General features: G+C 42.8%; 1 protein-coding gene across 4 annotated transcripts in view; it reads right to left on the bottom strand.

Moving 5' to 3' along the window:
- sqlea (squalene epoxidase a) overlaps positions 1-22,980 on the bottom strand; it is a 34,559-nt gene extending 11,579 nt beyond the window's left edge. The window contains exons 1-7 of one of the 4 annotated variants that reach the window (XM_072268309.1): positions 22,736-22,980; positions 22,097-22,542; positions 18,840-19,080; positions 15,132-15,312; positions 14,736-14,832; positions 4,095-4,208; positions 2,929-3,100 (exon numbers count right to left, since the gene is read on the bottom strand). In XM_072268309.1, the coding sequence (XP_072124410.1) occupies positions 2,929-3,100; positions 4,095-4,208; positions 14,736-14,832; positions 15,132-15,312; positions 18,840-19,080; positions 22,097-22,378 (1,087 nt within the window). In that variant the 5' untranslated portion in view covers positions 22,379-22,542; positions 22,736-22,980. The remainder of the gene's footprint in view (positions 1-2,928; positions 3,101-4,094; positions 4,209-14,735; positions 14,833-15,131; positions 15,313-18,839; positions 19,081-22,096; positions 22,543-22,735) is intronic. The other 3 variants (XM_072268307.1, XM_072268306.1, XM_072268310.1) reach the window with 3 other exon arrangements.
- Positions 22,981-24,663: the final 1,683 nt, after the last annotated feature.

Genomic DNA, 24,663 nt, shown 5'->3' with positions numbered 1-24,663 from the left:
TAAAGGTTCCTTTACCTTAAGCTCCCTAATCAATTCTGGTTCATTGCACAACGCCCAATCTAGAATAGCTGATCCTCTAAGTGGGCCAAAAAGCCATCTTGAGGACATTCTACAATTTTTCTTCTGTTGGGAACCAGCACCAACCTGATGTTCCCAATCTACCTGCATAATGAAATCCCCCATGACTATGATAAAATTGCCCTTTTGACATGCATTTTCCACCTCCCATTGCAATTTGTAGACTATATCTTTACTTCTGTTTGGAGGTCTGTATACAACTCCCATCAAGATCTTTTTACCCTTGCAGTTTCTTAGCTCCAACTACAACAATTCTACACCTTCTGATCCTATATCACTTCTTTCAATGATTTGATTTCATTTTTTTTTTAAGCCATCAGAGCCACCCACCCCCTCCGCATACCTGCCTGAAGGTATCAACAATCAATGAGCATGAAGATTTGGAGAATACAATCATTGATAGCATTGTATGAAGATAGTCCATTATCTACATTAGGTGTCTACACTGATTTACATAGAAACATAGAAAATAGGTGCAGGAGTAGGCCATTCAGCCTTTTGAGCCTGCACCGCCATTCAGTATGATCATGGCTGATCATCCAACTCAGAACCCTGCACCAGCCTTCCCTCCATACCCCCTGATCCCTTTAGCCACAAGGGCCATATCTAACTCCCTCTTAAATATAGCCAATGAACTGGCCTCAACTGTTTCCTGTGGCAGAGAATTCCACAGATTCACCACTCTCTGTGTGAAGAAGTTTTTCCTAATCTCGGTCCTAAAAGGCTTCCCCTTTATCCTCAAACTGTGACCCCTCGTTCTGGATTTAGTTCATTTACTGTCAATCAAAATAACATGGCAGTGTACACTGAATCTATTCCTATATCAATAACTATTAAGAACTAATACGAAGTTTTATAGTGCTCTAGTAGTACTGATTGCGTTCTGCTTTGTTCTGTGTTTTGCTACTCACTTAAACAGTGGCTCATATTTTTTTAAATACCTTTTTTGCGTGAAACTTTGGCTAATTGGAGTGGCCAGTTAATTCCCAAAATGTACTAGTCCTAATTTGTCCCAATTAACCAGAATATTTCTAAATTGTAATTTTAGTTTGTTTCTATACAAGGCACTGTATTGCTACCACAAAACAGCAAACTTCACGACACATGTCAGTAACATTAAACTTCGTTCTGATTCTGACAGATATTGTGATTAGGGCTAATATCCTAACCCTATCCTCGTTATATGCTTCTTCAGACTATACGGATTCACAGTTATGCGAGGAATCTATTTCTACCAACGTCTCGTTATATGCGTCCAAAATTCACAGTTATGTGAGGAGCACTGCTTTCCCACCAGTACAAGTCACGTGCGCATGCCTCACAATCTCTCTCCGGCCGCTCTCGCATTGGTTTTGGGAAGGTGTGGATGCGCGATCTTAAACTTCTTTTGGTTTTACCTACGGTGCAGTGATTTTACGCTTGAAATATTTAACTATGCCTCCTAAGCGTCCGATGTCATGTCTTGGGCCATCAGCCGAGCGGCAAAGAACCGCTTTAACACTTGAAAAAAAGTTGGAAATTATAAACTGTGCGGCATCAGCTGAAAGTAACACAGCTCTGGGACGCTACTGACAGGAACAGAATCTTGCCTTTAAAGTTCTTTTGTTGCTTGACAATGCGCCAGCCCATCCTAAACATTTGGACAGCATTCGTCCAACATAACAGTGTGTTTCCTGCCGCCTAACACAACATCGCTGATTCAACCACTCGACCAAGGTGTGATCCACATTCAAGGTGTATGTATTTTTTTAAAACGGCGAACTATCTCTCAGATGCTGCAAGCAACAGACGATTTTGAAAATCCCGGGAGTTCACCAACGGTGAGGGAATGGTGGAAGTCGGAACACTTGGCACAAGTAGCGATGGACATGGACTCAAGTTTAGAACGGAGTCAGCATTTCAGTCATTCCCTGCTGTCAACCCTTCTTCCCTACAAGCAAATTTAAAACAAAATGCTGCCAAGCAAACAACCCTCATCATTTTATGCAAATCGGCAGCACCTTCTGCCAGCAGTTCTAAGACTTCTGTTAGTCTCCCTTCACCCCTTGCTGTGCCTGATATTATCCTGACGACCACAACCATCCACCTTATCCACCTTAGGTGTAAAGCTGCCCGACACCATAACAACCACTCATCTCCTGGAACGAACACATCTGCCACTGTTGGTGAGTACTGTACACCAGAGGATGTTAACTTTCTATGATTTATTACATTGAATTACCTTAAATTGATTAAATATAATACAAATGTTGTCTTGTAGTACTGCTTTTGTGTTGTATTGGTATAAAAATGTGAATAAATTACAGATAAAACATATTTAGGAAGCCCTCTGGAACGCATCCCTATTTTCTCCATTTAAATAATTATTCACATTATGTGATTTCACATTATGTGTCAACTTCAAGGAACATATCCCTCGCATATAACAAGGATAGGGTGTACATCATGAACTTCATACCAACAGATTCACAAGAGTATACAGGGTGCTGCAACATATCTTGTGTGCAAGGTACAGAAGTTATATAAATGCAAGTACTTGGTTCACTTACTCAAATTATACGTGTATTTATTTTGTGAATATACAATTGTGACTATGAAACCCAGTTTGTTTTCCCCAGCAGCTGGTTTTGCTGTTGGAAGTGAGATTTTATAAAATGAGTATATTCTGAACTGCGAGATTTAAATGAACACGAGGCATATAGATAACAAGGTCAAAAGAGCGTTGGAAGAAACTGGGAAGGAGTCACAAACCCCCATCAAAAAACTGGCAGATGTGCAGACTCAACCGATCAATCCAAAGGGAAAATTAAATTCAACTCACAGTTTAAAAACAAAGGTATTCTGCTATACCTGGAAGCTGTGGATAGATTTTCTCAATCATGTAATCTTGAAGATGTCTTGGCATTTCCCCTCTGATGTCCACAAGTACTCGCGTTTCATTGGATGAAATTTGGTAGATAAGAATAGGGCTAGGATCAGCAAGGATAAGTTCCGCATGGTTAGGTTTGAATTGTGGCATGTCCTATAAACAAAGTACAGATGGTAAGCTTTGGTGCCATACTTCATTCTATTTCCGTAAAATTTCTTCAAAATTATTTGATTTTAAAATTCCGGTTCTAATAGCTTGCAGCATATACAGCCAAGAGGTGGCACAGTAGTGTCAGTGATTTGGAGTTTAATTTCCATCAATGTCTGTGAGGAGTTTACACATTCTCCCTGTGACCTTGTGGGAGCTTCCATTTCCTCCTCAATTTCAATGACGTATAGGTTAGGGTAAGCAAATTTTGAGCACATTACGCTGGTACTGAAAGCATGGCAAGACTTGTGGGCTGTCCCAATACAATCGTTGGAATGTGCTTTTTGTTGACATAAGTAATGCATTTCACTGTGTTTCAACATACATGTCACAATTAAGGATAATCTTTAAGACCTGTTTAATGCATCCATTTACAACAGTACATCTTATTGACCCAAAGATCCAAGATTCTAGGCAACTCTCAAAAAGCATAGTGCCTTGTGGGAAGAAATTTAACATCAGCAGATCAGTAAACGTCGTACAAGGTCACTAATCTCCTTACAGTAGAATGTTAACTAATTAGAGTCAGAGCACAGTGTTCTCGATATCATCCTAGCTTCAGACACTTTTGCCAAGAGATGGTCTCAGTTTCTACTAATGTTACAGTAGTCATTCAGCAGCAGCTTTTGGATTACTTTTCTCATTATAGTGCTTCTAAACAGGGAAAACATGCTGACTCCCATTTAAATTTACTCATCACTACGTTGATTCCCTTTGTACAATTCTGACTTAATAAATGAACTGTAGAAGACATAGGTTGATGAGAAATATATTTTTCTCTACTGCCTTAATATCACTAATCGGCAAGCCCCCAAGAGTTGCATTTATCTCGTATTTGCAACTACTATATTTACATATCCAAGTACCATTTGAATTGGAAACATTTTGCTTAAGTACCTTAACTACATGCAATAAGCAAAGCAAACTTGAGCAATCTTACCTTCATGATACAGCCAACAAAATGAGATGAAACACTGATTTTGGTCTTCACCAGATTTCTCCTGAATTTAGAGAAATGGCCATCAGCAACCACAGTCAAAGGGGAGCACAGTTCCTGGAATTTTAATGGCTTTTGGTTAGTTGTGTATCAATATGTGAAGTTACAGTGATGGTGAAGTGCCCAACCTCAAGGATACACATGAATAATAAAAATAATCTCACTACTTAGGTTATAAAGTGTGAAGAAACACTCAAAAAAAAAGGTCCAAATGCAAGGTCTACACACTATCACTGATCCTTTGAGCGAGTTCAGGACATGCATGGAGGGTTTGCCGAGATGTTGGGGAGGGTTTAAACTAGGTTGGCATGGGGATGGGAACCACAGTGATAGGGCTGAGGATGAGACCATTGGTATACGAGTTAATGCAGTGTGGAATGAAACAAGACAGGCAAATGATCAGGTAAAATTGCGCTCAGTGGAAGTTGTTGAAATGTAACAGGACAAAATTGAAAAGACTGATGATGTTATATTCGAATGTACGCAATATACAGAATAAAGTAGATGATCTTGTAGCACAGCTAAAGATCTGCAGGTATGATATCGTGGACATCACAAAGTTATGGCTGAAAGAAGATCATAGTTAGGATCTAACTTCTATATCAAAAGAAAAGACAGGTAGGCAAAGGGAAGAGGTGTGGCTCTGCTGGCAAAAATGAAATCAAATCCTTAGAAAGAGGTGACAAAATCCGAAGACATAGAGTCCTCATGGGTAGAGTTAGGAAACTGCAAGGGTAAAAAGTCCCTGGTGGGAGCCATACAGGCCCTCAGAGTAGCCAGGATATGAAATACAAATTTCAACAAGAAATAGAAAAGTCATGTTACGATTTCAATTTGCAGGTAGATTGGCAAATTCAGTTTGGTTCTGGATCACAAGAGAGGGAATTTGTAGAATGCCTATAGATGGCTTTTTAGAGGAACTTGTGGTTGAGCCCATAAGGGGAAAGAAAATTCTGGATTGGGTTTTGTGTAATGAACTAGATTTGATCAGAGAGCCCAAGGTGAAGAAACTCTTAGGAGGCAATGATCATAACATGATAGAATTCACCCTGCAGTTCGAGAGGGAGAAGATAAATCAGATGTATCAGTGTTACAGTGGAGTAAAGGGAATTGCAGAACCATGAGAGGGGAGCTGGCTACAATTGATTGGAAGGGGACACTAGCAGGGATGATGGCAGAACAGCAATGGTTGGAGCTTCTGGAGGGAATTCGGAAAGATGCAGGATAGATATCCCAAAGATGAAAAGGTATTCTAAAGGGAGGATGAGACAAGAGAAGCAAGTCAAAGAAAGTATAAAAAGGACAGGAGAGGGCATATAATATAGCAAAAATAAGTGGAAAGTTAAGAGTATTAGGAAGCTATTAAAATTAACAGAAGGCAACTAAAAATCATAATGAGTAAAAAGATGAAATGTGAAGGTAAGCTAACCAATAATATCAAAGGGGATACCAGAAGTTTTCTCAGATATATAGAGTAAAAAAGATGTGAGTGTATATATTGAAAGGCTGGAAAAATGACACTGGTAGTAATGGGGACAGAGAAATGGTGGACGAACTTAAAAAGTATTTTGCGTCAGTCTTCACTATGGAAGACACTAGCAGTATGCCGGAAATTTGAGAGTAAGAGAGGCCAGAAGTGAGCATAACTGCTATCACTAAGGTTTTGTACAGGTAACACCTGTGCCAAAAGAGGTCCCAATGATCCAAGAACTTCAATCCCTACCCCCTGCTCCAATCCCTCAGCCATGCATTTATCCTCCACCTCATTGCATTCCTACTCTCACTGTCACATAGCACAGGCGGTAACTTGCAGTCCTTTCTCTCAACTCCCTTCCTAACTCCCAATATTCTCCTTTCAGGACCTCTCCCTTTTTCTTACCCATGTCATTGGTACCTATATGTACCACGACCTCTGACTCCTCTCCCTCCCACTTCAGGATATCTTGGATGCGATCAGAAACATAGAAAACATAGAAAATAGGTGCAGTAGGCCATTCGGCCCTTCGAGCCTGCACCGCCATTCAGTATGATCATGACTGATCATCCAACTCAGAATCCTGTACCAGCCTTCACTCCATACCCCCGATCCCCGTAGCCACAAGGGCCATATCTAACTCCCTCTTAAATATAGCCAATGAACTGGCCTCAACTGTTTCCTGTGGCAGAGAATTCCACAGATTCACCACTTTCTGCGTGAAGAAGTTTTTCCTAATCTCGGTCTCAAGAGGATTCCCCTTTATCCTCAAACTGTGACCCCTCGTTCTGGACTTCCCCAACATTGGGAACAATCTTCCTGCATCTAGCCTGTCCAATCCCTTTAGGATTTTATACATTTCAATAATATCCCCCCTCAATCTTCTAAATTCCAACAAGTATAAGCCAAGTTCATCCAGTCTTTCATCATATGAAAGTCCTGCCATCCCAGGAATCAATCTGGTGAACCTTCTTTGTACTCCCTCTATGGCAAGGATATCTTTCCTCAGATTAGGGGACCAAAACTGCACAAATACTCCAGGTGTGGTCTCACCAAGGCCTTGTACAACTGCAGTAGTACCTCCCTGCTCCTGTACCTCGAATCCTCTGGCTATGAATGCCAGCATACCATTCGCCTTTTTCACCACCTGCTGTACCTGCATGCCCACTTTCAATGACTGGTGTATAATGACACCCAGGTCTCGTTGCACCTCCTCTTTTCCTAATCAGCCATCATTCAGATAATCTGTTTTCCTGTTTTTGCCACCAAAGTGGATAACCTCACATTTATCCACATTAAATTGCATCTGCCATGAATTTGCCCACTCACCTAACCTATCCAAGTCACCCTGCACCCTCTTAGCATCCTCCTCACAGCTAACACTGCCGCCCAGCTTCGTGTCATCCGCAAACTTGGAGATGCTGCATTTAATTCCCTCATCCAAGTCATTGATGTATATTGTAAACAACTAGGGTCCCAGCACTGAGCCTTGCGGTACCCCCCTAGTCACTGCCTGCCATTCTGAAAAGGTCCCGTTTATTCCCACTCTTTGCTTCCTGTCTGCCAACCAATTCTCTATCCACATCAATACCTTACCCCCAATACCGTGTGCTTTAAGTTTGCACACTAATCTCCTGTGTGGAACCTTGTCAAAAGCCTTTTGAAAATCCAAATATACCACATCCACTAGTTCTCCCCTATCCACTCTACTAGTTACATCCTCAAAAAATTCTATGAGATTCATCAGACATGATTTTCCTTTCACAAATCCATGTTGACTTTGTCCAATGATTTCACCGCTTTCCAAATGTGCTGTTGTCACATCTTTGATAACTGACTCTAGCAGTTTCCCCACCACCGAAGATAGGCTAACCGGTCTATAATTCCCCGGTTTCTTTCTCCCTCCTTTTTTAAAAAGTGGGGTTACATTAGCCACCCTCCAATCCTCAGGAACTAGTCCAGAATCTAAAGAGTTTTGAAAAATTATCACTAATGCATCCACTATTTCTTGAGCTACTTCCTTAAGCACTCTGGGATGCAGACCATCTGGCCCTGGGGATTTATCTGCCTTTAATCCCTTCAATTTACCTAACACCACTTCCCTACTAACATGTATTTACCTCAGTTCCTCCATCTCACTGGACCTTCTGTCCCCTACTATTTTGGGAAGATTATTTATGTCCTCCTTCGTGAATACAGAACCAAAGTAATTATTCAATTGGTCTGCCATGTCCTTGCTCCCCATAATCAATTCACCTGTTTCTGTCTGTAGGGGACCTACATTTGTCTTAACCAATCTTTTTCTTTTCACATATCTATAAAAGCTTTTACTGTCAGTTTTTATGTTCCCTGCCAGTTTTCTCTCAATCTTTTTTTCCCTTTCCTAATTAAGTCCTTTGTCCTCCTCTGCTGAACTCTGAATTTCTCCCAGTCCTCAGGTGAGCCACTTTTTCTGGCTAATTTGTATGCTTCTTCTTTGGAATTGATACTATCCCTAATTTCCCTTGTCAGCCATGGGTGCACAACCTTCCTTGATTTATTCTTTTGCCAAACTGGGATGAACAATTGTTGTAGTTCATCCATGCGATCTTCAAATGCTTGCCGTTGCATATCCACCGTCAACACTTTAAGTGTCATTTGCCAGTCTACCTTAGCTAATTCAAGTCTCATACCTTCAAAGTTACCCTTCTTTAAGTTCAGAACCTTTGTTTCTGAATTAACTATGTCACTCTCTATCTTAATAAAGAATTCCACCATATTATGGTCACTCTTACCCAAGGGGCCTCTCATGACAAGATTGTTAATCAACCCTTCCTCATTGCTCAATACCCAGTCTAGAATAGCCTGCTCTCTAGTTGGTTCCTCGACATGTTGGTTCAAAAAACCATCCCGCATACATCCCAAGAAATCCTCTTCCTCAGCACCCTTACCAATTTGGTTCACCCAATCTATATGTAGATTGAAGTCACCCATTATAACTGCTGTTCCTTTATTGCACACATTTCTAATTTCCTGTTTAATACCATCCCCAACCTCATTACTACTGTTAGGTGGCCTGTACACAACTCCCACCAGCGTTTTCTGCCCCTTAGTGTTATGCAGCTCTACCCATATCAATTCCACATCCTCCCGGCTAATGTCCTCCCTTTCTATTGCGTTAATCTCCTCTCTAACCAGCAATGCTACCCCACCTCCTTTTCTTTCAAGTCTGTCCCTCCTGAATATTGAATATCCCTGAATGTTGAGCTCCCATCCTTGGTCACCCTGGAGCCATGTCTCTGTGATCCCAACTATATCATATTCATTAATAACAACCTGCACTTTTAATTCATCCACCTTGTTACGAATGTTCCTTGCATTGACACACAAAGCCTTCAGGCTCGCTTTTACAACTCTCTTAGCCCTTATACAATTATGTTGAAAAGTGGCCCTTTTTGATTTTTGCCCTGGATTTGCCGGCCTGCCACTTTTACTTTTCATCTTACTGCTTTTTGCTTCTACCCTCATTTTACACCCCTCTGTCTCTCTGCACTGGTTCCCATCCCCCTGTTGTGAACTAACCTCCTCTCTCCTAGTCTCTTTAATTTGATTCCCACCCCCCAACCATTCTAGTTTAAAGTCACCTCAGTAGCCCTTGCAAATCTCCCCGTCAGGATATTAGTCCCCCTAGGATTCAAGTGTAACCCGTCTTTTTTGAACAGGTCACACCTGCGCCAAAAGAGGTCCCAATGATCCAAAAACTTGAATCCCTGCCCCCTGCTCCAATCCCTCAGCCACGCATTTATCCTCTACCTCATTGCATTCCTACTCTGTCGCATGGCACAGGCAGTAATCCCGAGATTACTACCTTTGCAGTCCTTTTTCTCAATTCCCTTCCTAACTCCCTATATTCTCCTTTCAGGACCTCATCCCTTTTCCTACCTATGTTATTGGTACCAATATGTACCACGACTTCTGGCTCCTCACCCTCCCTTTCAGGATATCCTGGACCCTGGCACCAGGGAGGCAAACTACCATCCGGGTCTCTGGACTGCGACCACAGAATCGCCTGCCTGACCCCCTTACAACTGCCCTCCTCTTCCTTCCCCTACCCTTCAGAGCTACAGGGCCGGACTCTGTGCCGGAGGCATGGCCACTGTCGCTTCCCCCAGGTAAGCTGTCCCCCCCTCAACAGTACTCAAACAGGAGTACCTATTGTCAAGGGGCACAGCCACCGGAGTGCTCTCTATTACCTGACTCTTCCCCTTCCCCCTCCTAACCGTGACCCACTTGTCTGCCTCCTGTGGCCCTGGTGTGACCACCTGCCTGTAACTCTTCTCTATCAACTCCTCACTCTCCCTGACCAGACAAAGGTCATCGAGCTGCAGCTCCAGTTCCCTAACGCGGTCCCTTAGGAGCTGCATCTCGGCGCACCTGGCGCAGATGTGGATGTCCGGGAGGCTTGGAGACTCCAGAGCCTCCCACATCTGGCACCGAGAACAACAAACTGCCCTCACTCATACTGCCCCTCTCCTCAAATAACAACAAAAAATGTATACCAAACCTTCCTCACCTCGCCCGTTTCCGCCTAAACCCTGTAACATCCCGGACCCTGGCACCAGGGAGGCAAACTACCAGCTATATGGACAGGAAAGGAATGATGGGTTATGGGCTGAGTGCAGGTCGGTGGGACTAGGTGAGAATAAGAGTTTGGCACGGACTAGAAGGGCTGAGATGGCCTGTTTCTGTGCTGTAATTGCTATATGGTTATATGGATAAGTCACCTGGACCAGATGGACTACACCCCAGGGTTCTGAAGGAACTAATGTTTCCACTGAACCCATGTCCTCATACCTAAAATTTATTCTATCCCCTTGCTTCAGTCCCTTGCCAATTACATCCACATGCTTTTAATCTTTGTAATTTATAATATCCTAGCCTTGACCATCTCATTTCCACCTTGTCCTGTCACAATACAGATCTATTCCCCCATCAAAAAGGCCTTAAAGCTCTCCACTTCTATCCAAATAAAGTTCCCCTCCACTAACACCCTCCTCCATCCGCCAGAATTAATCTTCACCCTCAACAATTTCTAATTTGGCTCCTCCCACTTTCTCCAGACTTAAGGGGTAGCCATGTGCCCCATCTATGCCCACTTGTTTTTTTATTGGCTATGTAGAACAGTCCGTGTTCCAATCTTTCCCCTGTAATGCTCCCCAACTCTTTCTCCACTACATTGACAATTGCATTGGTGCTGCTTCAGGCACCTATACCGAGCTGGTCAATTTCACCAACTTTGGCTCCAACTTCCACCCTACCCTTGAATTCACAGTCCATTTCTGAACCTCCCTCCCCTTTCTCAAATGTGTCTCCATCTCTGGAGACAAACTGTCAATTGACATATTTTATAAACCTATCGATTTCCATGGCTCTTGCCTGTACCTCTTCCTAGCCTATCTCCTGTAAAAATGCTATTCCCTTTTCTTAGTTCCTTCATCTCCGCCACATCTGTTCCCAGGACAAGGCTTACCTTTCCCGAGGTGTCCTCCTTGAAAGAACAGGATTTCTTTCCTCCACCATTGATGCTGCCCTCACCTGCATCTCCATTTTCCAGACATCCTCGCTCACTTCATCTCCTGCCATCTTAACAGTGAGAGCTTTCTTAGTCCTTAATTACCACCTGATAAGCCTCCATATCCAACACATCATTCTCCGCAACTTCCACCACCTTCAATGGGATCCTACTACCAAACATATTTTTAGCTGCGCCTCTGCCTGCTTTTGGTAGGGATCACTCCCTCTATGGTTCCCTTGTCCATTTGTTCCTCCCACAAATCTCTATCCGGCACTTTTCCCTACAAGTAGCCGAAGTGCTACACCTACCCATTTACCTCCTGCCACACATTCATTTAGAGTCCCGAACAGTCCTTCCAGATGAGGCAGAACTTCACCTGCAAATCTGCTGGGGTTGTCTATTGTGTCTGATGCTCCTGTTGCAGCCTGCTCTACATTGGTGAGACCCGACATAAATTGCTTTGTCAAGCGCCTCCAATCCATCGTCTACAAGTGGAACTTTCCGGTGGCAAAATATCTTAATTCTAATTCCCATTCCCTTTCCATTGGGTCGCACTGAGGCCTCTTTTGTGCCACAATGAGGTCACAATGAGGATGGAGGAGTAACACCTTATAGTCTACCTCAGCAATCTCCAACCTAATGGCATGAATATGTGAGTTATGTGAACATGAAGAGATTGTAGAGGACTTGTTCATAATTTTTCAAGAATCATGAGATTCTGGAATAGTGCTTAAAGAAGGGAGAGTGGCAAAAGACAGGAAATTATAGGCCATTTAGCCTAAACAGTGGTTGGGAAAATGGTGGAGTCCATTATTAAGGATGTTTCAGGATACATGGAGGCACATTGTCAAGGAGGCCAAAATCAGCATAGTTTCCTTTAGTGGGAATCTTGCTTGACAAATCTATTAGAATTCTTTGAGGAAATAACAGGCAGGATAGACAAAGGAGAGTCAGTAGATGTTTACTTGAATTTTCATAAGGCCTTTGACAATGTGCTGTACGCAAGACTGCTTAACAAGAATCCATGGTAATACAGGAAAAATACCAATATGGATACAAGATTGGCTGACTGCTAGGAGGCAAAGAGTTGGAATAAAGAGCGTCTTTTCTGGTTGGCTGCTGGTGACTAGTAGTGTTAGACCATAAGACATAGGAGCAGAATTAGGTCATCTGGCCCATCGAGTCTACTTCACTATTCAATCATGCCTGATCTTTTTTTTCTCCTCCTCAACCCCAATTCCTGCCTTCTACCAGTAACCTTTGATGCCATGGCCAATCAAGAACCAGAGGGTTAGTATTGGGACTTCTTTTCACATTATGTGTCTTTTTCTTTCTTTATTAATCTTCTTATTGATTTAAAAGGAGCATAAATACAATGCAGGAGAATTATTTCAAATATATATCAGTAACAATATAAACCAAGATTAAGATAGACATTGACAAAATCATATTGTTAAACTAGTATAAAATATATAATAAAAAATAAAAATAACAATTCTCCTCTTACCAGTTTATGAAGAGAAAAGAAAAAAACATTGGATTTTAATTGAAAAGAAAAAAAACCACTACACGATAGAAAAAAAACAAAAAGGGACTGGGCAGTCCACCTTGAGGATACGACCAAAAAACAGAAAGAAAGACTTTCTGATCAAATCTAAAACTTCCAAAAAAAGATTAACATTATGTGTCAATGATTTGATGATGCTTTGTGGCCAAGTTTACAAATGATACAGAGATAGGTGGAGGGACAAGTAGTGTTGAGAAAGCAGGGTACTTGCAGAAGGACTTGAAGAGATTGAGAGAATGGGTAAAGTTGCAGATGGAATATAATGTAGGGAAGTGTATGATCTTGCAGTCACATTGATAGAAGGAATAAAGGCATAGACTATTTCTAAACAGAGAGAAAGTTCAAAAGTCAGAAGTGCAAAGGGACTTGAGAATGTAGGGTTCCCCAAAGGTTAATTTGCAAGTTGAGTCATGATAAAGGCAGCAAATACAATGTTAGCATTGATTTTGAGAAGACCAGAATAGATAGCAAGGTTGTAATGCTCAGGCTTTATGAGGCATTGGTCAGACTGCACTTGAAGTATTGTAAGTAGTTTTTGGCCCCTTATCTAAGGAAAGCTGTGTTGACATTGGAGAGGTTCAGGAGAATGATTCCGGGAATGAAAGGCTTAATGTACGAGGAGCATTTTATGGCTTTGGACCTGTACTAACTGAATCTTAGAAATTGAGGGGGAATCTCATTGAAACCTACGAGTATTGAAAGTCTAGATAGAGTGGATGTGGAGCAGATGTTTCCTATAACGGAGGAGTCTCGGACCAGAGGACACAGCCGCAGAATAGAGTGATGTCCTTTCAGAACAGCTGAGAAGGAATTTTTTTTAGCCAGAGGGTGATGAGTCTGTGGAATTAATGGCCTTGAACAGCTGGAGTCTAAGTCACTGAGAACATTTAAAGTGAAGGTTGATAGGTTCATGGTTAGTCAGGGTGTCAAAAGTTACGTGGAGAAGACAGAATAGGATTGAGAGGGAAAATAAATCAGCCATGATAGAATGGTAAAACACACCTGATGGGCTGGATCACCTATAACATGGATCAAACTTGGGGCCTCCCAGCCTGACTTACTATTAAATCATAATGTCTATTTATTCAGTGAAATAAGAGGGAAATTAGTTAATTTAGATTCATCACATGTAGATTGAAACATACAGTGAAATGTGTCATTGTGTTGATAACCAACACAACCCAAGGATGTGCTAGGAGACAGCCAATACCATAAGTATCGCCACACATCCTGGTGCTAACATAGCATGATAGCATGCCCTTATGTTCAGCAGAACAATAGAGAACATAATAAAACAGAACACAACAAACAACAAAAACAAGCTCATTTTACACACACACACACACCCCTCCAGTACAGGTCAATGGCTAAGGCTTAAGGCTTTAATAACCAAGCTTCTGATTTACCTTATGGGCTTTGATCTTCAGTATCAACCCCCAATGATGGGACCCCAAACTCCTGGCTCAAACACCAACTAACTGGCCCTTTTCACTGACCAACCTATGACTTCTTACATGGACATCCAATCCCAGGACTAACCTAGGACAGCCCGACATTTACAGATGTCCTTCGTAATCTGTCCACATCACTGGCCTACGGACACAGCCGAGGCCTAGTCTCTGGATTCATTCAAATTAAGATTTGGCATTTTCTGTTCAGCTTTCATAAGAAAATATATACTAGTATGATAGCTAGTGATTCAGTGCTTTGTGGCATTTATTCTGAAGCATACAAATCGTAGCACATATAGAATGTTAACAAGTGGCAAGTGGCAGCCCCCTGAGAAAACCTTAATTTATCAGGGAATGGATCACATGCAGAGAATACTTCATTGATATGCTCAGTGGGAACAAGAACAGATCCATTCTAAAGTCAACACACTGACCAGTCATCCTTTAGAAATGGGAAGGGTTTGTGTACGTTACTTCTATCATGGCTCTGCACCTCCATACTGCGGGGGTAACCTTTTCCAATGAAAACCATACAAACCTTTACATCTCCACTTTCTTTTTCTCTGTACTGTACTCCAGTAACTCTACCACCTTCTTCCAGTAAGTGCGTCACTGTTCCTTCAATGAACCTTACACTGCAATAGAGCCAAAGAAATTATTTCTATTTTATCCCAATTAACAGAAATTGACAAACACTATTACATTAGCAACTACCCAGATTCTAGCGTAAAGTGGCCACTGAGGTTACAAGACAAGAATTAAGACATTCAGCATATTATCTGATATGCCATTTGATCATGGTTAAGTTTTGATGGTGAGTTAATAAATTTTCAATCATTAGTCATCTTGAAACTTGCACTCGCTTTCTCAGGTTTTGGTCACCGAACAACGTGTGGATATTCTGAGCTAATTGTGGTCTATAAGTAATGCTTACTTAGGTTCTGCCCTCGCTATCTTCCTTAGGCCCATTATGAAACGTCCATGGTGAAATGCAGTGCCACACTTCACCCGACCATCCTCATCCACAGGGTATGGGATTTCCACCTTTGTCCGACTCTCCAGGTCATGGATGATATAACCATTTACGGCACATGCATCAAGACCTTCAACAGCAGCTGGTGGGAGAAAAACCAGAAAGGATTTGAGCATTTACAGAATAACATTTTTATCTAAAAGAAAATTATCCACTGGAAACAAATAAATTGGAAATATGATTCAGGTTTTTAAGCCATGTAGAAATACATATTGCCTACATTGCTTAAAAACCTGACATTGTCCAGAGGGGATTTTGGGACCAAGAGTCAAGATGATCACAATCAGGTTCACTATCACTAACATGTGTCATGAAAGTTGTTGTAATTTATTGCACTGTAGTGCTGCTACAAAGCAACAAGAAATAAATATTTCCTTAAGGTTGTTACAGCCAGGGGTGGTAATGAGGACAAGCTCCCACTACCTATTAAATGTTCCCTACAGCATTCGCCTCAAATAGCCTCCGACAACCAAGTCCAGCTCTTGGCCTTCTCGTGTGACTTATCTACCAAGCCCAGAAGAAATGTTCCTACTGAAGGAGAAAAGGCAAAAGCTCAGAAATGTTGGTCGTATACTTTAAGTGCAGCCCACCTTTCTACCCCAAACACAGCATAGTGGCACCTCTGCATAGTCAAAACTATTAAAACACTGAGGGACGCAAACAACAGGAATTCTGCAGATGCTGGAAATTCAAGCAACACACATCAAATTGCTGGTGAACGCAGCAGGCCAGGCAGCATCTCTAGGAAGAGGTACAGTCGACGTTTCAGGCCGAGACCCCTCATCAGGACAAACTGAAGGAAGAGCTAGTAAGAGATTTGAAAGTGGGAGGGGGACAGGGAGATCCAAAATGATAGGAGAAGACAGGAGGGGGAGAGATGGAGCCAAGGGCTGGACAGGTGATTGGCAAAGGGGATATGAGAGGATCATGGGACAGGAGGTCCGGGGAGAAAGACAAGGTGGGGGAGGGGGGGGAACCAGAGGATGGGCAAGGGGTATAGTCAGAGGGACAGAGGGAGAAAAAGGAGAGTGAGAGAAAGAATGTGTGTATAAAAATAAATAACGGATGGGGTATGAGGGGGAGGTGGGGCATTAGCGGAAGTTAGAGAAGTCGATGTTCATGCCATCAGGTTGGAGGCTACCCAGACGGAATACAAGGTGTTGTTCCTCCAACCTGAGTGTGGCTTCATCTTTACAGTAGAGGAGGCCGTGGATAGACATGTCAGAATGGGAATGGGATGTGAAATTAAAATGTGTGGCCACTGGGAGATCCTGCTCTCTCTGGCGGACAGAGCGTAGGTGTTCAGCAAAGCAGTCTCCCAGTCTGCGTCGGGTCTCGCCAATATATAGAAGGCCACATCGGGAGCACCGGACGCAGTATATCACCCCAGCCGACTCACAAGTGAAGTGTCGCCTCACCTGGAAGGACTGTCTGGGGCCCTGAATGGTGGTAACAGAGGAAGTGTAAGGACATGTGTAGCACTTGTTCTGCTTACAAGGATAAGTGCCAGGAGGGAGATCAGTGGGGAGGGATGGGGGGGGAACGAATGGACAAGGGAGTCGTGTAGGGAGCAATCCCTGCAGAAAGCAGAGGGGGTGGGGGAAGGGAAAGATGTGCTTAGTGGTGGTGGAAGTTACGGAGAATAATATGTTGGACCCGGAGGCTGGTGGGGTGGTAGGTGAGGACCAGGGGGACCCTATTCCTAATGGGGTGGCAGGAGGATGGAGTGAGAGCAGATGTACGTGAAATGGGGGAGATGCGTTTGAGAGCAGAGTTGATAGTGGAGGAAGGGAAGCCCCTTTCTTTAAAAAAGGAGGACATCTCCCTCGTCCTGGAATGAAAAGCCTCATCCTGAGAGCAGATGCGGCAGACTGAGGGAGATCGCATTGAACCCTACAGTAAATGAGTCTAGCACCAGTTAAGGATGTACCTTTAGAACAGAGGTGAGGAAGAACTTCTGAGCCAGAAGGTGGTCAATCTGTAGAATTCATTGCCACACACAGCTATGGAGGCCTAGTCATTGGACAGATTTAGAGCAGAGGTTGATAGGATCATGATCAATAAGGTTGTTAAAGGTTATAGGGAGAAGGCAGGAGAATTGGCTTGAGAGGGATAATAAATCAGCCATGATTATCACCATCCTTATCACCCGCAAGATTGTTTTGGTTATTTTTATTATGATCACAAGACCCTGTTGGACATTGGTAATGTAGAACACTGCATGACTGGGTCACTGTATCATTGGTGAGAAAGATGGCAAGGGAACTGCGTCATCTCGGTTGTTGCACAGACCAAGTCCTCATGCTGAGTGTCGCCAAGGCAGTGTGGAAGAGAGTAGAGGCCTCTGTTAGCATGTTGGAATCTGTACTGGGTTGGGGGCTAGCACCTCCCATCGGTGCTGCCCTTTATGTTGCCTCAGTGCTGCCTTCCAGTGTTCACTCGATGAAAGACAAGCTGGATCAGGACAACATCCCATGCCCATGCATCATCAATCTACAGGGCATGCCACTCGGACTTGGGCTATATCATTTTGTTTGCGACTGTTTTTCTGCTATCGTATAGCAATTATGCTGTGTGCTGTTGGTACTGTATCTTGGCCCTGGAAAAACACTGTTTCATTTGGCTGTGTTTATGTATGGTTGAATGACAATTAAAATTGAGCCTGAATGACAGAGCTTCCACTATAGGCCAAATGGCCGAATTCTGAACTATGCCATATGGAAGCCAAAAGCTGCTAAAGTCTTGGCTCTGACTGCACTAAGGTTCCCTCATATTCAACATTAGAAGGAACTATTTTTTTTTTAAAAAAAGACAAAGATATAATTAATCTCTTAAATTATACAAGGAATAGATTTTGATGGAGCACACTGGTATTTGAACTGGATGCAGTGAATCCTTCATGTCCCTTTCAGAATGTCCACAGCACAATGAAATACTTTTGAAGTATCAATCCTCTGTGTGTGGGAAGGACAGCAACCAATTTGTACACAACAAACAGGCTGATAATGTTAATACTTAGAAATAATTTGCCAATCAGTGAATTAAATATCTCTGCCAGCTCTCTGGAAAAAGTTAATGATTAATTCACTGATCAGCATCCTGAGGTGAAGTCAAAGTTGGAGTCTGACAACTGGGAATAAAGACTGGAGGGCTGGAGACAGCCCATCTGGGTGTGTGGGGGGAAATGGGAAAGGACTTTGTTTTGCTGTTGCTTGTTTTATTGTTGTTACTGCTTGTATTGTGATACTTGCATACTTGCGGGCTGCCCCCAGCTCATCGTTGGATGTGCTTGTCGATTTGCATTCCTTTCATCATATAATGTCCAAAGTAAAAGGGCACCAAATTCATTCTTTGTTCTACGGTGAATTCCTGCAATCTCAGGGTAGCATATTTACTTTGAATTTTGAAATACTAAGCAATTGCAAATTAGAGCTGCTGAGGTTCAACACATATTTTATAATTTATTTGCATTTAGTCTTGACTTTTGCAAATAAAAAGCACAAAATGTTTTAACTAAATTGTTCAAATGTCTATTGTTTTGGTTTAATTATTTCCACTTTAGCTAAACTGCAAATATTCAGAGCTTTTAAGTGCCAATGTTGTTGGTACCTTCAAGACCGAGTGCTCTCAAGGCCCGATATCCACCGGGCTGTAACAACTCTCCAACAATCCTGTCCGGTTCTCTCATGTCTCTCTCAATCACCGTCACATTCCTCCCGGCCCTTGCAAGTACACTGGCCATGGCAGAGCCAAGTACCCCAGACCCCACAATGATGATGTCAGGATCACATTGAGAAGAAGTCCTGATGTTCATAGCAGACTCAGGGGAAGTAATATTTGTTTTCTTGTGCTGCATCAGGACAGAAGGAATTAGAGATCTTCAGGTTTCTTACCTATGACTTAAAACATACACAAATGTTCTCAGAAAACAACAGCATAGAAACATGAACCGTTACTCTGCCTAGTCCCATCGACAGGTGCACAGATTTATGAAGAATTAGTGCAAATGGGTAGGTAGTTGATAGTCAGTGGGCTGGATGTTTCAGGAAATTGTTCCACTGCTTTTGTTCTGATTGTGTGTTATCTCTACAGCTCTTGTTCAAAACCTTGCCACATCAATTTGAAGAGCCCATACAATTCCTTAGTTTAATGCCAGAGCTAAACAGCAAGTACAGCTGCAGCTTCCTGGTGTCAAGAGACCCAGGGTGGCACATTAGCATAGCAGTTAGTGCAATCACTTTATCATGCCAGCAATCAGTGATCAGGGTTTGATTCCCACCACCGTCTGTAAAGTGTATATAATTTTCCCCATTACTGTGTGAGGTTCCTCAGGGTGCTCTGGTTTCATTCCTATTCCAAAGACTTACAGTTAGGGAGCAAGTTGTGAGAATGCTATGTTGATGCCGGAATAGATGTTGCCAGGACTTGAGGACCTGAATTACAAAGACTATAAAATAGAGGAACAGAGTTAAACCATTTGGCCCATTGGGCCTACTCCACTATTTCATCTTGACTGATCCATTTCACCCTCAATCTCCTTCCTTCTCCCCAGATGCCTCATGCTCTGACCAATCAAGAATCTATCAACCTCTGCCTTAAATATACAGAAAGACTTAGCCTCCACAGCCACCTGTGGCAAAGAATTCCACAGATTCACCACTCTCTGGCTAAAGAAATTCCTCCTCATCTCCATTTTAAAAGGATGCCCCTTTATTCTGAGGTTGTCCCCTCTGGTCCTAGACTCACAATTGGAAACATCCTCTCCACATCCACTCTGTCAAGGCCTTTCACCATTCAATAGGTTTCAATGAGATCACCTTTCATTCTTCTGAATTCTAGTGAATACAGGCCCAAAGACTCTTCATATGACAAGCCATTCAATGTTGGAATCATTTTTGTGAACCTCCTTTGAACCCTCTCCAGTGTCGGTTTGTCCTTTATAAAATATTGGGCCCAAAATTGCTCACAATACTCTAAGTGAGGCCTCACCTGAGCTTTATAAAGGCAAATATTGGTTATAGGGAAAAATTGAATAGATTAAGACTTTATCCCTGGAGTGTAGGAGAATGAGGGGAGATTTGATATGGGTATATGAAATTATGGAAGGTAAATGCAAGCAGGCTTTTTCTACTGAGACTAGGATGAGAGGTCATGGAGGTGAAGGGTGAAATACTCAGGGTGGTGTGAGTGATGAACGAGCTGCAAGCAGAAGTGGTGGATGCAGGTTTGATTTCAATATTTAGGAGATGATTGGATGTACAGTACATGGTTGGGAGGGGTATGGAGGGTGATCGACAGGGAGTAGGTTGATGGAACGAGGCAGAACAATAGCTTGGAACAGATTAAATGGGCCAAGACCCTGTTTCTATGCTGTAATGCTCTTTGACTCCATGAAATGATTCTAAGATGTCTCTTAAATGCTGTAACTCTTCCTGCCTCCGCCTCCTCTGGTGATATGAACTATTCTGTATGAAAAATTCACCTTTCAGATCCACTTTCACCTTAAACTTATTTTTTTAATATTACACACCCCCACACCATGGGAAACAGACACTGGCCAACAACAGCATGCTTCTTTGTTTTGAAAAAAAACTTACCTCTCTCATATCACCTCTCAGTCTCCTTCTCTCCAGGCAACATCCTTATGAATCTTTTCTGCACTCTCTCCAACTTAATCACATGCTTCTCGTCATGCAGGGACCAAACAGCATACAATCCTCCAAGTGTCCCTTCTTATACTGCATGGGAGTTTGCTCCAGATGGTCCATTTCCTCCCCCATGCCAAAGATGTAGGCTAATTTGCCTCTGTAAATTGCCCCAAGTGTATGCCCCAAGAATGGTAGAGAGTTGATGTGAACCCAGCCTTTTTTAAAATGGATTAATGCAGAGGTGAGTGCAGATAGATGGATGGATGGTGTGGGCTTGTTCCCGTACTGCATCTCTTTACGTCATTACTACACAGGGCATCAGCCTGAATCCATCGTTAGGCTCCAGGATAAGACTGGAACCCATACCCGTCCAATTCAGGCTACACATAACAACAGTGGAAAACCTGCTGGCTGTCGCTGTTTAATGAGTGAGATAAATTAACATATGAATATCCCAGTCTGCTGAAGTCACCCCAAATCTTAAGGAAAACATTCACTTGCCCCTCCCCATTCAGCTGAACTGTCTATGGAGTGATGATTTCACAATTGGGAACTCCAAATGACAATTGGTAAATGCCTCAATAGTTTAAGTAACATATTCCAAATCTATTTTACATAATGAAATCTAATTTGCTGATGCAAGTCTCAATTACACATTTGTATTTTTAAACAAAACACCAGTACTTCAAAATATTCAGGAATCTAATTCAAGAATATTATCCATTTGTCCAATCCCACAGTTTTTAATTCAAGATCATTGAATGTCATTTCCAGTACAAATGTGTAAAAGAAAACAAAATAACTGTACTCTGGATTGGATGCAGCTCAAAATACACAAGATAATAAACATCTGGTAGGTCAAAAGTTACTTTTAATATTCTTACAATTGCTATCATTCTTCCTTAAGCCAAGTTTCTCTAATTCTTATAGAACAGTTGTGGGGGCAGGGGTGGAGGGATGAGGCAAGGCCAAATGAATTGCCCAACAAAACTGCATACCTCAAGACACACTCACAAATATCATTGACTAATAGTTACTTCTAAAGAGATTTTAAAATGTTTTACAGCATCAACAAACATATCATTGGTATTTAGTTTTAAATGCAGTATCTGCTTTACAAAACTAGTCAGGAATCTACTATGATATCAAAGCAGAAAATAAATTACAAGCGATTGTATTGCATGTTGCCTGTAAGTAGACCTTTGGTTATCTCCTTACCTGCTTGGCTTGGCCCTGCTCAGTGCTGTCAGAGTCTGCAGACCCATTGAAGGAGCTTGCCAGGGGCAGGAATGAGAGAAGCTGGTAGATGAAGCTCAGGTTGGATGGCTGTTTTTGACCCTTCCTTTGCCTATATCGATAACGACAGGACAGCAGTAACCCTAAGGAGAAAAAAAGCAGCAAAGCCCCCAGCACCTCCTTGTTCGCGTAGCTCGCGTCCAGCAAATCATCGCACTTCTTATACACATAAGTAAAAGTAGCAATTCCTAGGAAAATCCACATCTTTGTCCTTTTCTTTCAACTTTGTCCCTTAAATGTAATTCCACCTCAGTAAATTCCAAACATTCAAATAAATCGATGTTTAACCATTTATCGCTAGATCCCTTCATACAATCACGGCACGTGTCTTTTTCCTCAATCTTCAATTAGTTTATCTTCCACTGTGTCTAAGAAATAAAAATAACGAGAAAAAGTTAAAAAGAGATGTAATTTCTTGCCCAGCCACTGTGATTTCTTTACCTTTTTCGTGATAGATGCGTGATGCTATTGCTTACAATCCCATAACTTAATATAAAGGTTTCTACTCTCTTTTAAGGACTTTTTCATTAACTTTAAATATAATTCGGGATTTAATATTACCAACAAAATGATGCACCAGAAGAGACCGTTCAGGCCATCGCACCTGTGCCAAGAAACAAAAAGTAGTCTTTTGGAACAGAAACCATTAACCTGTTCATTCTTTCGTGGGTGCCCTCACCCCAAATTGAGGAGGGTGTAGCCTGGCGACCCCAATCACATTGACAGCCCTAAACCGAGACGATACTCCCAATTAGCCTCCGTCGCCCCACAGCCGACCGTCACCGTCTATTTAATAAGATGCTGATGAGCCGAGTGAGTGACAGTTCCAGAGCGCCGGCTGGTTCCCGCCTCTCGCTGTGCATTCAGCCAATGGCGGCGCGGCGTATCGATGAGCAGACCTCACGCTACCTCGGGGTTGGCCAATCGGAACGGACGGAAGGGATAACAGCTTCTCTCGTCTCCTAGCATGATTTGATGTCACAAAGGGGCAGCGGTGCCGGTGCGTCATCAGCCGCTCACCTATTCATTCAGTCCGTTCGGGCAGGGATGTGGCGCTCGCTAGGAAGGGGGCAAACCGGCAGAGGTTGTGGGGGTGGGTAGGCAATTGCAGGGGGTGGGTCAGGAATACTGTACACAGATGTAGAGACCAGGAAGGCATGAGGCTCGCGGGTAGAGATTCGCTGATGCAGAGACAAGAAAGGCAGGAATGCAGAAGGTTCAGGAGCTGGAATTCACAGTGGGCCAGAAGGCAGAACCAATGACGACATTTATTTGCAACAGAATCAGAGCAACACAGCATTCACAAGACAAACCGAACAAACACAAATCATGCAGAATCATAGTTTTTCTCACAGAGAGTGGTGGGTGCGTGGAATGCACTGCCGGTGGCAGTAGTGGAAGCGGATACAATAGGGTCTTTTGAGAGCCTCTTAGATGGGTACATGGAGCTTGGAAAAATAGAGGGCTATACGCTAGGGAAATTCTAGGCAGTTTCTGGAGTAGGTTACATGGTCGGCACAATGTTGTGGGCGGAAGGGCCTGTAATGTGCTGTAAATTTGTATGTTCTATGTTCTAAGGAACATAATTAGAACAAAAAAAAAGGCCCGTTGTCGTGCAATACGATCACAGTGCTTCTTCACTGAGGGAGTGATTAGAGTTGTGCAGATTAGTTCTGAAACCAAATGGTTAATGTAGTAGAGCGACTAGGACTTGATGTTTCAATCCCTATGGTAAATTGGCACTCTCGATGTTGGCAGTGGGTTTGGAGTGGTGACAAGGAGGGAGGGTAGGCACGTCGTTGGGGTCATCAGGTGGGCACCCTCCTTCTTTGACATTTCGTTGATAAGCCCACGACGTCTCCAGAGGGCTCAACGGTGCTACCTGGTGTCCCAGATACACCCCCCTCAGTTCCATATCCTCCTGTCTTCATCTTGCAGCCCAGTTGTCTTTCCTTTTAATTCAAATCCAATTGCTGCTTTCTTCTGCTGTATTTGACAAGGACTTGATTGCTTGTTGGAGAGAGTGACCCCTCACCCTCATCTTCTTCAATATACTGGTCTGACTTGTTCCTTCACTCCAAATTTTTCCTTTCTGTAGCTGTAGACCAGGTCACCCATCCTCTCCAACTTCTTTTCTGCTGATCCCTTGATGCCACTTAAGTTCAGGCTCACATCTGCATTGATGGTTTCCCACTGCTTGCTGTTAGACCTTGGCCATTTCACCAACGGCTTACGTCCTTGCACGTTTTCCACTTTACGATATGCCTGGCTGTGTCTTGGACTGCTGCTTGTGCTTGAAGCTTCTTCCATATCCCGTAGGGTGCTGGTACTCTGTGGACTGTGGGTTTCTTCCTGCCACTGAGTTTCATCCGACTGATTTGACCTTCCTCTTAACAGAATCTGGTCAATGTGGGGCCCTGGGTTGGAGATTTTCAAGCATTTCTTCTGTCCTTGATGAATTTTTAGACCACGAGTTGATGTTACTTTAG

The sequence above is a fragment of the Mobula birostris genome, chromosome 9, assembly GCF_030028105.1.
Source record: "Mobula birostris isolate sMobBir1 chromosome 9, sMobBir1.hap1, whole genome shotgun sequence".
Taxonomy (NCBI): Eukaryota; Metazoa; Chordata; class Chondrichthyes; order Myliobatiformes; family Myliobatidae; genus Mobula; species Mobula birostris.
This window is presented reverse-complemented; position numbering and strand designations above follow the sequence as displayed.